The 13,976-nt window shown below is 34.7% G+C and overlaps 2 protein-coding genes across 2 annotated transcripts; one reads left to right on the forward strand and one right to left on the reverse strand.

The window, feature by feature from the left end:
- The first annotated feature begins 1,489 nt into the window (after positions 1–1,489).
- On the forward strand, positions 1,490–2,427 carry LOC120326416 (peroxiredoxin-6-like). Its single transcript, XM_039392702.2, has one exon. The coding sequence runs from the start codon at positions 1,558–1,560 to the stop codon at positions 2,221–2,223; it is 666 nt and encodes a 221-aa protein (XP_039248636.2). The 5' UTR covers positions 1,490–1,557; the 3' UTR covers positions 2,224–2,427.
- On the reverse strand, positions 2,361–13,469 carry LOC120326415 (leucine-rich repeat-containing protein 69-like). The gene is made up of 9 exons (XM_039392701.2): positions 13,159–13,469; positions 12,488–12,614; positions 12,157–12,229; positions 10,319–10,514; positions 8,451–8,522; positions 8,034–8,135; positions 7,731–7,771; positions 6,988–7,132; positions 2,361–2,626 (listed from the first exon to the last, which is right to left on the reverse strand). Exons 1-9 carry the CDS (start codon positions 13,330–13,332, stop codon positions 2,513–2,515), a joined length of 1,044 nt encoding a protein of 347 aa, XP_039248635.2. The 5' UTR covers positions 13,333–13,469; the 3' UTR covers positions 2,361–2,512.
- Between the last annotated feature and the right edge of the window lie 507 nt (positions 13,470–13,976).

Here is a 13,976-nt window from a genome sequence, read left to right on the forward strand (position 1 = left end):
AGGGGCGGGCTTACATTGAAAACCTTTTCAAAATTTAGGCTAGGCCTTATTTTCAGGGTAGTTCTTATTTTTGGGGAAACACAGTATATGTTTATTTTGACTCCATAATCAGCATAACAGGCAATGGAATGATTGAAAAGATATGTAAAAATGTTTTCATAAATTGTTCCAACATACCTGTAGCAGTCATTCAGCGAAGTGGTGTTTGTGTTGTGTTGGTATTTTATACGTGGTGGATGTCTCGGAAGTTTGCTATGCGACGTGATGTGCAACACGACCGGGGCTTCAATTCCAACACGTGCAAGTGGTTGTTATGCTTAGTCATTGTATAGAGTGGTTCGTTATGTCTGCTCTCGTGCTATAATACTGCTCTCGTGCTATAATAATGGGTGCGTAGTATAAAATTACCACAGTCGAGGGCGTTCGTGCGACGCGCTTAGTCTTGTAGACCTATTGTGGTGGAATTAGTGAGAGGAAAGGTAATTATATTCGTTTTTGTGAAAGATTGCATGCGTCAAATTGGCAACCTGTAATGGATTAAGTACATATGAAAATGGCGCGGGAACAATTAAAATTTTGCACCAAGGAGCGAGCCCACGTTGATCAAACAATCTTTAATTTAACCAGGTTTATTTTTGGGGTCTAGTATAGTACCATAAGTACTTCCAGTCGGCGTAACATACAGAAAGTCGCATATGTTATTCCCAATCCTCACCTGACTATGCCATCCAAAAATTACGTCACTACAACAACACGTCATAGAGCTTGCCAAATTATAATTACGATCGCCCGAAATGGCATCTGCGCCGCCGATAACGAACTCGCTAACGCTGGATATCACTCATATTGTGATCGTTGCGACGATAAAACGAGAGGAATATCTTGCTTTCGGGCGATCGCCTGCGCATTTTGCACGACTATCCGCTTACTTTGTTGGGCCTTATTACGCCACCAATGACGTATTTTTTGGTGACATGGTCAGGTGGGGGTTAGAAATGACATATGCAAAAATTGTTGAGCCAGGCCAACTAATATAGTGAAATCATCCGAAGTTACCTGCTTTTACGGTACTAAACTCTACCAGACCCATATTTTTGAACAGGCTTTGTCTTTTTGTTTCGCGATTAGTGGATCAAATTTGTATATGAATTATTAACTAGGACATGAGATAGAGTGTTTAATTGGACCTCCAGAAGTATGCGCACCAAGATGGCGCACAACCTGAACATAGTATGTGTGTGTACCGGTTAGGATTCAGGTTGTGCGACATCTTGGTGCGCATACTTCTGGAGCACCGTTTAATTAATAATAATCACCACGGCGTAAATTGCAAATATCCATGCAATCTGATATGACAACATATTCCTGTATTTATAATACTGCAATTTACTCAATGCATATATAGTCTTACACATGTGGACTGATCTGCTGGTATACAGGTATACCATGTCCATACCGGTAAGTATATATATACCGTATGTACACTGTGACCTTTATACTGATAAACCTTTTTTAGATTACTATCTCAGTCAATTACTGAAATAAGCAAATTGCAATATGTCATTGAAGCTTGGAGACACATTCCCCAACTATAAATTTCAAACTACTCAAGGCGAGTTTAATTTTCATGATTGGCTTGGAGATTCTTGGGCTATTCTGTTTTCTCATCCAGCAGATTATACACCAGTTTGCACCACAGAATTAGGTGCCGTCGCGAAACAAGCTGAAGACTTTAAAAAACTTGGAGTTAAGTTAATCGGTTACTCCATTGATACTGTTTCATCTCATGAAGGATGGATAAAGGATATTGAACATTACAATGGCCTAGCATGTGGAAAATTTCCTTATCCTATCATAGCAGGATCCCGAAAGCAAGCAGCCGATCTTGGAATGCTGGATCCTGATGAAGTTGACAAAGCTGGATTGCCTGTTACTGCGAGGTGTGTCTTTGTATTAAAAGATAAGAAACTTAAACTTTCGCTCCTTTACCCAGCTACCACAGGAAGAAATATAGCAGAATTACTCAGAGTGGTGAAATCCTTGCAACTGACCATGGAAAAGAAAGTTGCAACACCCGCAAATTGGCAACCTGGAGACAAGTGCATGGTTATACCATCAATCAAAGATGATGAAGCGAAGAAGTTGTTTCCTAAAGGCTTCGAAACAGCAAAGCTTCCTTCGGAGAAGGCTTACATCAGACTCACTCCCGATCCAAGCTCTTGAAGGCTAAAAAAACACTTTGCCTAGATGTCAACCAAGTACTTATTTTGCCACAAGTTGTGTTCACATGAATTTAAGTTTGCTGCATCATGGAAATGTAATTATGGCCTATGTTTATCCATTCCATTCTTTAGAGACCAATTTGAGTTTGTATATTTTTATTTCAAAAAATAGTTCATTTTAATTAAAAATATAATTGAGCAAATGCTTTCAAAGAGTGCAAAAGATAAATTATGTAGGTAGTACATATGGGTAGAAACATAGGATCCAGGTATATAAATAAACACATCAGTCAAGGGAATGCAACTCCATAATAACCATGTCCCGGGGTGTTGAAGCATTTGTATGAACAAAGAAGAGCACGGACCGGTATAACATGTTGACTACATTTCCTTATCTTGATTTCCTGTTAATTAATATAGCAAATCAATAAATCATAACTCCAGAGCCAAAATGTGAGTGAAAGTCGTGTTAATGACATTGTTCATTCATTACAAGTATCAAAATTTTGGCAATTCATTCCCAAACATTTAAATTATGGGATATAAAAAAGTTTTTGCACATCTTCCATTGACTTCGTATTAAGATTAGAGGTCCGCGATGAAGGAAAGACCTCGTACAGGTGGTATATGGGTTGTTTATTTTACGATCCAGTATTCAAACGACTTCCTGGAAAGGGTAGCATATTTGAAAGAAGGGAGATTAATCATTGTGTTAGTATATATGTCAATCAAACTAAGTAGATATCTGTGTTAAAGTGAGTTACAAAATTGATCTAAGCATGCATGGACATTTAATTTATTGATGAATTGACATTTTTTTTTAATGCAAAAATGCTAATCGCTAATTTTCTTATTAATGATCAAGCATTTCTTGGTCACACGAATGACTGGCATTTTCCTTCAATTGACCTGGCATTTAATTTTGTGGAATTCCACTTCACTACAACATGCCAGTGGTGCAATATTAGGAAATATACTTGTTACAACTTGCAACAAGAGTTTAATAATTTGCCTCGGAGCTGTTTTCATTCAACCAAGATATTAAAATAAATGTGTGTTTGTGATATCTCCCATGTCAAGTAGCGAGACATTCTTGAAGGTCAAACAAGTATGATGATGATGCAATGGAGCCAGACATTGCGAAATATTTACACATACATCATAGCTAGACTTGGCAGATTACAAGAGTTTCAAAATACAAATACAGTCTTTGCTATTGCTATTAGCTAATCAATATTTCTAGAATGTAAATGAACTTGAAGATTATTCTCATAGAATGTTAACACAACACTTTAGCCAATCCTACAGATTTCAGTGGTTGAGTAAAATGATACTACACATAGTGGAATCAAATTTCATATAACAGATGAAAAGATGTTACACCCAGGGATGGCCAATATCGAATAGTTCACTATTTCGAATACATTCGAAATTATTTTTTTCGAATATGAAATTTCGAATACTTCGAAAATAAAATCCACTAATTGAAGCTTATCTAAATGTATGTAAGAATTTCCATATAATAAGCAATGGAATAACTGCTATCTACAAGTTACAACCTAGCTATATTACCAGGCATTTCATATTTGCAGATTATTGCAGTATATATTTTATATACCAGAGTCATGTTAACAGAATTAAATTAATACGGCAATAGTGGTATCGATGATGGATTTGAATATTTGCGTAACACAAAATCATCCTAGTAAAAAGTCCATACTCCTAAATACAAACCAATGGCAAACATTATCCAAATTAGTTCCCAAGAGTGGGATAAAGTATAAATTCTTTTTCCGTCTTGTGACAATTTTTCGTAAAATAAGAATCAAAAACTAATTATATTTTTAAAATGCCTGACCGTGTTAATTTAATTCTATTATCATAACTCAAATGTTGGTAAATCGGGCAGTTTACCACACATTTTAAGGCCACAGATCGCCGTTGCATTTTAGAATTATAATAGTTTTATTATTTTGTAAATACGAATCCGAAATTAATTATAATTGGGCAGTTTACCACGTATTTCATGTCCACAAATACCCGTGGTATTTGGTATTAATACTTTCAATATTTTGTCAATATAAAAATAGAAATCAATATTTAATATTATCGGTCAGTTTACCACACATTTTATGTCCACATATTGTCGATACAACCATGAGTTACATTGAACAGAATTAAATTAATACGGCATGACATTTTAAATGCTGGTACCAGTCATGGATTGGATTATTTTGCGCAACAAAAAATCATCCTGCTAAAGGATCGATACTTTTAACTATCGTTATCAGAAATATTTGCCAGAAATTATTTTCTAATAAATGACTTGTTTTTCCAACTTGTGACAATTTATTGGATATCGTAACAATGACGGCTATAAATACCGTATTTCCGGGCTAATATGTCCACATGGCAAATAGGAGGATGTCTATTTTTAGCACTCAAAAAAGGTTTTTTTCCATACAGGCCTCCAATAAGACGGGTAGAAAAATTGTTTAAGTTGTAAAACGGCAATCATTTTGGACAACCTATTAACCCGAATGTTGAAATAATTTTGGAATGTGATAAGTAACACACTGTACGTCCACGGGTTATTTCACAGCTGTGTTTTCCTGGCCCTGTCGTGTTCTGCTGAATCGGCAAAACCAAAGGGTCATAAATCACTTACTTTATCTCGGTGGCGGGGGCCGTGTTTTCTCTTTTAAGTAACGATAACCGGCCTACGATTAAATATCATGATTGGCAGACCCATAAGAACCAAATATAAGGTTTAACACAAATTATGCTTGAGAAGACTAATGTGAAAAATAAGCAGGCCACATAGAAATAAAATAAACATGCTTTCTCAATAAGGCGCCCCTCCCCCCAAAAAATCAAGCCAAAATTGGGTCAAGAAAAGCGACTTATTAGCCGGGAAATACGGTGATTGTCGATTTTTCGACTAATGGAAATGATTTTGTTAATTAAAGGACGAATGTCGGCAATGTCCACCAACGCAAATGTGTCGCAACACTATGCGACGTACATTCGCGCTGAATATAAACAATCAAAATGCCGACTCTATTTCATCGTCATTACAATACGTGAGAAAGCGTAAAAAGTCGTTTGAAGATTCCGGTAAAACGAAACACCGTGTTTACGGCGAAAAGTGACTACTATTCGTAATTATTCGGAAATGAGCCGAAAAGGTATTCGAATACCTTGATATTCGAATAATTTCGAATATTCGATTCGTTTTGGACAACCCTGGTTACACCACAATAGTTCAATACTGGGTGATCAATTTACTATACTCCATATATAAGCTTATATGATGTCTTTTTGTTTGATTTTGGTCAAACTGGTATTTGCTTTTACAATGCTATACAAACTTTCGTTTGAAATGGTTTGGAACAGCCTAGTGTTAGATATATTCCAACATTACAATGGAATCGTTCACTGGAACGGAGAGCACTCATAACAACAATTTGTCGGTTCATTTCACACAGGTTTAGTTTTATTTTAATTTGTCATTCCAAACAAGTTTTCATAAGTCATATAATTACAAGTATGTTAGCTATATCTACGGATTTAGTTTCTTTTTAATTTGTTTTCATTAGTCATATAATTAATTATAAGTATGTTAGCTATTGCACTGCCAACATCAGAAATAAAATCTTACATTTCATGAATGTAAATATAAAAAAAAACTGACCGAATAAGAGCCACAATATAGCCAATATCATTTGTTGACAAACTTCAATTAAATGGATCATTGAGGAATTGTGATTGCCAGTCAAGGTAATTTGTACAAAATAGTTTGACATTGCTCACCTTGAAAATGTCAGTTGAAAATTCTTTTCATAGAGCGAGAAATTGCAATTACATTTCGAACAAATATTTAATTATAATACACTCAAATCATGTTATTCACTCCCACAGTTCATCACTACATTATTAAGTTCAACTACTCGAATATTCTTTTGTTAACAATAATTATGTATTGGATGGAAGCTCCTGCTGTGATGTTTGTATCATTCTTGTAATTTCGTCAGACAATTGGTTCTGCATGCTAAGTTATTATGAACTTGCTGCTGCAACACCGTTCACCCTATGTGGGCTTATGAGGATAATTATTGTGTAAAATAATTGATGGACTCCTAGCTGTCACATGGTTGTTCACTTTATCATTGGTAGATTGCCTTGCAGCTTCCTCCATGCCATCTATGGTCCATGATTTAATATAACCATGGACCATGAAAGGCCACAGTGGTCACATGACTAAGCTTATTATTATTGGGTTCCTTCTTTTTGTTCCGAATAAGGCTCTATACAAGCAGCAACTGACATCTGGAGCTGCTTTTACTTGGAAGGATCAGAATCTTTCCAGTTCTACATTGTCTACCCAATTTATTACACCCTGGGTGAAGTGGTGGGCGTGGAATTTGAATCAGAGATGTGTAATCTGTGATGCCATGGCCCAAAGAGACATTTTCAGGCAGGCCACGAACCTATTGAATATAGCGATTGTAGTAGTAATGAATATGCCGCTGTTTTTTTGCTACAGGGTGTCCTCATTATTATTAGAGTGAAAGTGTCAATCTTTGCAGAAATACCTTTTCCTTTTTCTTGCAGTTTTTCTATTGCATGATAATGGTAATAGGCCGAAGCATTTCTGTGCAACGAAAGTAGGCCAGGAGAGAATAAAGGTTGAGAACCACTAGATAAGTCCAATACTTTAACCCCTTCCTCCAAATAAAAACTCCATCCTATTTCATATTATTACCTTTTCACTGCTCGTAGAGATGAATTTAACACATTCTAACCAGGTATTGAGAAATGCATCTGAACAAACGGCACATTTGCTTGCTTGTGATAACATTTCTCTTGCTGCAGGAAAGTCTCGGATTTCATGCCGAAGAATGGATGACCTGGTGTAATTTACAGCACACATCAAATACGAATGCCAAAAGAAGATTATCATCAGAAATGTCTTAATATTATACAATGGATAACACTATTATGACAAACCAAAGCCTCTTGTTGTAGGAGATATTGATAATAACTTAATACTACACAATGGATAATGCTATTATGGCAAACAATGGTCAGTTGTTGAAGATATTGCTAATCAAAAATAATATTTTAGAATGTGTTCGCAATATTAAAATATATATTTTGGCTATCCCTAGCTAATAGGCTAAAAATAAAAACACTTTTGAATTATTGAGTCTGAAAATAATTTGTTGGTCAGGTATTTACAATTGACACTCATTGTTACTCAAATTCAATACATTTGCATGTTCAAGCAGAGACATCAACTCTCTCATGACTTGAAATAAATATCTTGAAAACCAAGCAACCTGTTTTTTGGATTTGAATTGGAGTGTTTGTCAAGTATGCAATAGGTAATATAACGAAAGGTCCTATGTCTACACCAGACCAACTTCATAGAAGAACTCAAACCTCAATAAAACTAATAAAATAATTATATGTATAATATGAGCGTGGTAAATTTATAATACTCACTTGTCTTTGATATTTTTCATGATGAAGCGGGCAACTAGTTCCTGGAATCAAAAATTTTAATTGAAATCGCAAAAGATGAATCAGCAAAAAATAAGTTTTAGTCTTTACTATTAATTTACTTCAATACTTTTATTTGACGAAAGTGTCACGCGGAACATTGAACCACCAAGCTGAACCATAAACTTTTGAGTTATTGCTATAGCATCAGTGCAGTCTATGTATATGGACAAAACAAAGAAATCAGCTAGTCAAACACGACTCTAAATAACCCCAAAAAAAATTTACAAATTAAAAGTAGTTTACCTTTAAAGATAAAATTTCTTCTTCTTGTACAGAATGTACAGCAATGCATTCCAATAATGGATTTGCTTCACAATACAACTCTTTTAAAGGAACATTGGAAAGCTGTAATGAATATCAAACATGAAATAATGAAATAATAATGAAAAATTCTAAGTTTCATAATGTTTTCATTTTGTCCAGATTAGTACTTCTCATGTGCAACCAATAAGATTCATTGTACAGACGCTGGAACTCGTGATACGTGGATCAAAATTGATATCCTCTTAGGCTCTTATTAATTCAAAACAGCGAATCTTCCCCTGAATATTGCTGTATGTATCAAGTTGAATGAAGGCTTTTTTAGAAAAATGTACCATAGTTTTTCAAAAGAAATGCATATGACAAATTGAATACAATTACAATTTTATTGTCATTTACCTCTGTTGGAAATATTCTTAATTCATTTGCAGCAACATCAAGAAGACGTAGTTTTCTTAGTTTGCCTAAGCCCTGTAAGACAAGTATAATGTAATAGGATAAATGCAAAGAAACACTTTACAAACATTTTATTTTATGAAAATATTCTACATCAGTAGTCGGCAACCTTTTTTGAGTGACAGACCGGTAATACCTGACCAAAATATATACAAACGAACGTTATGGTCCCCAGTGATAGTGTTTCGTACGCCCAGCCTACTTCGGTATTTTGTTTTTGTATTTGTCAATATTGAAAACCTGAATCCACAAAGGAAAAGATAACAGTGCCTGTGAAGCTTCTGTGGCTATGTTTGGGCATTCATCTAAGAGTTTTGACCAAAAGACTGCCAATGTAGATGTTGAGAGACGTTCTCCAACTCGTTATCATTGGAAATTTTATTCAACTGCTCTGACAAAGGTCGTAAATTTCTGGACAAATTTTGTTTCTGTCACTTGCGGCTACAAATACATATTGCAAATATAATTCACTGTACTTGCTCTTGAAAGTCTTTTTTTCGCGGATGGGTTCCGATTATATCGACACTCTCAGTTAGATATTGGGGCGAGGTCATTTAGGAAATGCATTATTATTGTTTGTTTAGCCATGGCTAATTTTATTACAAGATTTGCTAACTTATCATAGAGTATAGGTATAGCGCAGTATTAATAGCTACTAGGTCTGGCTGGTTAGCTGCGAGCCAGCAGTCACGTTGTTAGCGAAAATCCTTTTGTTTGGGAAATCTTATTCGGACTGCTTTGAGGCTTTCTCATGCAGACACAATGCCATATGTCAATTGGTTGTGAAGTCATGCTTCTCAGATGAGTTGTGTATGTCTGGTTTGCTGTTGGGTGCTGTTTTTCGTAGGGAGTGTGGTTGTAGAGATGATATTAGAGCCATGTACATTTTGTGCCAGCTTTCTGAGGAGCGGCAATGAGCCACGGCCCGGTGGTTGCCGACCACTGTTCTACATGATCCGTATCAACATTTTTCAATGTGAGTGATTTTGTAAAAAAACAAATCTTTACTTTTCTAGAGCAACAATACAAAAATGACAGTATATTTTCAACCACCTAATATAAGCAATTACATCAAAATATAACTCAAGAGTCAAACTGTGTGATAAATTTTGTGATTTAAATAAGATAAAATACATTTTTACTTTTTTTTATAAATTTTTCATACGGTAATTACTCTAGTATATTAACAGTACTTAATTTTGTTGGAAAATTTCTCAACTCAAGACACTGAATGAACACTGAATACTATGAGCTATGTAAATTTGTGATGGTGATGGTCACTACATGCCAGTGAATGCTGTAAGACTTGAAGTAGTTCAAGTCAATACAATCAGAATAACAGCTATGATGTAGTGCAGCGGCGTGCAAAGTGCGGCCCAAATGCGACCCATGAGGAAAAAATTGTGCGGCCCGCGGAGAAGTGCCAAATTTGGATAAAAGTAGTCAGGAAAAGAATCCAGCAGCAAATTTCTCACTGAATTCGTTTAAATTGGGTGTGACAATATATTTGAATTACAGTTTTAAGAAATTTATGCGTTTTAACTCATCATTTTTGCAAGGACCCCTAATGATGACGGCATGAGATCAATAACAAAAAGACACTATTTTGTGCCTGCAACTAATAGAAAGCCTATGTTAAATGAAGGTGTGGCCCGCGGTTTTACCCAGTTATTAATATTTGGCCCGCATGCAAAAAAGGTTGCACACCCCTGATGTAGTGGAACAACTGAAGCTAAAATTGTTTTCTATTACCATACCTATTGTAGTGAAAGGCATACTGATAAATATTCTCATTACCTAATACTACGCACCTCAGGTAATTCTTTGATTTTATTTCTTGATAAATGAAGTTTTTCAAGGTTTTCTAGGAATCCTAATTCAAGAGGTAGTGTACTAAGTGAGTTATGAGTTGCATGAATTTCTCGAAGGTTCGGAAGAAAACAGATTTCACTGCAAAGAGTGACGAGGCAGTTATGATTCAAGCTGATGACTTCAAGCTTCTCCAATCTGAAAATAAATTCAATATGACTACCATTTTCCGCACACAAAATGTTTACCATTAATGTATAAATAGTGTATATTATATAAGAGTATTGTAGCCTACATCAATGTATAAAAATAAAGTTGCCAGTTCAGATATCTGTTATATACCATTTCATTAAGTCACAATTCTGGGGCATTTTGTAGTCAGAATTTTTAATTACCGTACAACAAAAATTGATAAGGTTCAGTGCCTAGAGATGTAGGGCTGTCCAAAATCGAATAATTTTTTGATTCGAATCGAATATTTTCGCCGAATCGAACCAAATTATTGCACAATCCTAAATTTGCCTCTATCATACAGTAAACGCTTGCCCTTCGACATTGTGGTAATGTATCGCAGTTACATCTGACTTACTGCTGGTATTTTGCAATACCATGTTTTCGGATTTATGAAAGGAGATCACACTTGTATGAACTCATCAAAAAAAATGAAGGACCACAAAATTAGAGGGTTTCGAAATCTGTTGAGGTGTTGAGAGTAAAAATTGCACAATTCAAAAATTGCACTTTCAATTATAATGAATTCAGTTTTAATAGGGTATGTAAAGCCTGTATATGCTATTTTAATCCCATTATCAATGGTCTTATGTTTTTTTGTATCATTTTCAGCAAAATGATAACAACCATTAATATAGATAAAACTGTTGCGCAAATTCAAAATTGCATTTAAAAAATTCGAAGCTAGTTTGATGACAATATTATTTGATGACTATAATATTGTTAGTGTACAACAGCCATCAAAATGCAAGAGTGCAGTATTGCCATCATGAGGATCCCACAATACCTGTTTCTGCTTTGAGTTGCCTGTACCATGTTCCAGAGACGCCTAACTCAATAGCTTCAAATCGATTCTATTTATAGAAATATCGTTTTCTAAGGATAATATATTGCTTTTTTCTCCTTGTTTTCTCTCAAAAACGTCATTACCGAATATAACTTTTAAGTTATGATGACCATGCATGAAATGGCTAATCACGTGCCACCAGGCATTAGGAATGACATGTTTATTGCAAAATGAAGGCGAGAGAATTATCGGGAAACCAATTAAGCCAGGAGCGAAGGGGTCTAACGACCTGCAAAGGTGGTTTCAAGCCTTTTCCGTTTTATGTACCTGATTTTAGTGATTCGAAAATTAGCCAAAAATAGATTCAAATATTTGAGATGAGATGAGAGAGATGTCTGAATTAAGTTCAAAATAGTATATTAATAACTTCAGAACAAATTTATAATACTTGTATTTAAAAAACCGTTGAAAATTTCTTCAAATTCTAATAAAAATGGGAAATCTATCATGATAATTCATAGATAATATAAATAAATTATAAAAATATATCTAAATTTTGTACAAAGTTTTATGAAATTTTCACAAGTTTCTCCAAGAGTATGAGGCCACACAAAATGCTTTAGTAGCCGTTGTTTGCCCATCCCTTACCCAGGCCGAATAAAAAAGTAATTTTCCTGGTTGGATTTGCTTAATATTTCAATCAAGTCTAAACTGATTCCTCAAACGACATTGTGGTGAGTTTGAGTTACAAACTTCAAGATAAATAGGCAATGAATTCAACAGTTTTAACAGATTTATTTAATTGAATGATCAGCAACAAACCTTTCGATTTCAGGTGGAATCTCTTTTATCTGATTATCATTCAAATTTAAAAATACTAATGATGTGAGCTGGCCTGTTGATATAAAAATATCCATTACAAAAATATAAACACAATAAATGCAAATATAGCAATGTCAAATGGATAAGAAGCATCGAGAAATCAACTAAGAGTTTAATCATTCACAACTGTACACACAAACCTTCAATGCTACAATATTTTCCTTTATAATAACTATACGAATACAAAATGAAGTTTGAGTAGAATTAAAATATTACAAATTAATATTCAAATATTTATATCAATATTTAATATTATTTCCAGCTCACTTACAAAGGACATTCGTATTTAATTCTTGTATCTTGTTCTTGAACAGATGCAGCTTTGTCAATTTTGTCATTGATTTTATAACCTCAGGAAGAATTTCCAGTTCATTTCCACCAACGTTTAATATCTCAAGCTAAAAATATCAAGCTTATATATGTAAATGGATGGCAGTTCATTCCAAAATACTGTATGTTAATATTGCTTTTCATCAATAATGCCATTTTAGTTTGTTTTTGTTCATTGGCCCAACAGTTTTAAATTCCTGTGGGTACTGTATAACATACTGCTTATAATTTACTCCAAGTTGATGGACAAGTCAAATTTCTTCGAAAAAACTACGACATGATTCAAAAATTAGCAATTTGAGCTCATGTCCAAAAAGATAACATAAATGAATGAAATCTATTTTAAATATATAGGCTAAGCTATGCACATATTCGGAATACATGACTCAATGAGTAGGGCAAGTTGAAATATCAACTGTTGTACTTTTTCTGTATCAGATATTATTTAAATGAAAAGATTACAGTAAAATATTGTTGTTTCTGAATGCTGAACACAAACGGTAGAGCAATAATACTGTACCGGTACGGTACCTAATATCTGGATATAAACTTCAGTTGCCCAGAAATTTCTCAATTTGACTAGCCTATCCGATGAATCGAATATCTACTCACGTTTTCAAGTCTCGAAAGAGCATTAGGCAAGTCATGAATGAAGTTGTTTTTCAGTTCCAGTACTACCAAGTTGGTGACCAAGCAGATGGGTTTGGGCACTGCTTTCAGCTTCCTCCCATTCAAATTTATATGTTTTGTGCCCGGCTTAAGACTTCTGACAATCTGATCTGCCATAATAGCGGCCGTGTCATCACATTTAATAAATTTAAACAAACTTGACAGCCGCACCAAGGGGGGAGACTAAGTCATAAAGAATCATAACAGAATCTGGACGCTAAACCATGGCTACCATACGCCGCCAGGCTCACCGCGCCCCGTGTGGCCAGCACTTGGTGATCGAACCATGGTTAACTGAATATATTCAGTTTCATATATTCATATTCATATTCTGAGAGCTTTATATCATTCATCCTGGTTTAACGCTTACGGTTTAACTCTGGAAAATAAATAGTTGCACAGAATCTAATGCTTGGCATCTTTTGTATTTTCGAAATATGTTAGACAAATATGAAACAAATTTGAACCTTCGACTTCACTTTGAAATAGTGAAAATGCACGACTCAAAACGGTATGTTGAGTCGTTGACTCAAAACAAGTTTAAATATTTTATTCAATATAAAACGGACGAACTCAGTGAACAATTTTTGCAGTTTTTGATTCATTTGCAGTATAAAACAGGGATGGAAAGGTAACAAACGGTAGAAGCAATCGCACGACAAAAAATAATTTTCATATTGAAAGGGCATGAGTCAGTTTCGCCCCTAAATCAGAGACTACTCTGCTTAAACGAAGCAAACTGTCACTCCACCCTTCGAACA

Source organism: Styela clava, chromosome 4 (assembly GCF_964204865.1).
Source record: "Styela clava chromosome 4, kaStyClav1.hap1.2, whole genome shotgun sequence".
Lineage (NCBI taxonomy): Eukaryota > Metazoa > Chordata > Ascidiacea > Stolidobranchia > Styelidae > Styela > Styela clava.

Excerpts from the sequence above, each read along its gene's own strand:
- LOC120326415 (XM_039392701.2), bottom strand. The coding sequence starts at position 13,332 with ATGGCAGATCAGATTGTCAGAAGTCTTAAGCCGGGCACAAAACATATA. Across the intron at positions 12,615-13,158 it reads CTCTTTCGAGACTTGAAAAC|CTTGAGATATTAAACGTTGG; the intron begins GTGAGTAGATAT and ends TGATATTTTTAG. Across the intron at positions 8,523-10,318 it reads AAATCAAAGAATTACCTGAG|GGCTTAGGCAAACTAAGAAA; the intron begins GTGCGTAGTATT and ends CTTGTCTTACAG.
- LOC120326416 (XM_039392702.2), top strand. The coding sequence starts at position 1,558 with ATGTCATTGAAGCTTGGAGACACATTCCCCAACTATAAATTTCAAACT.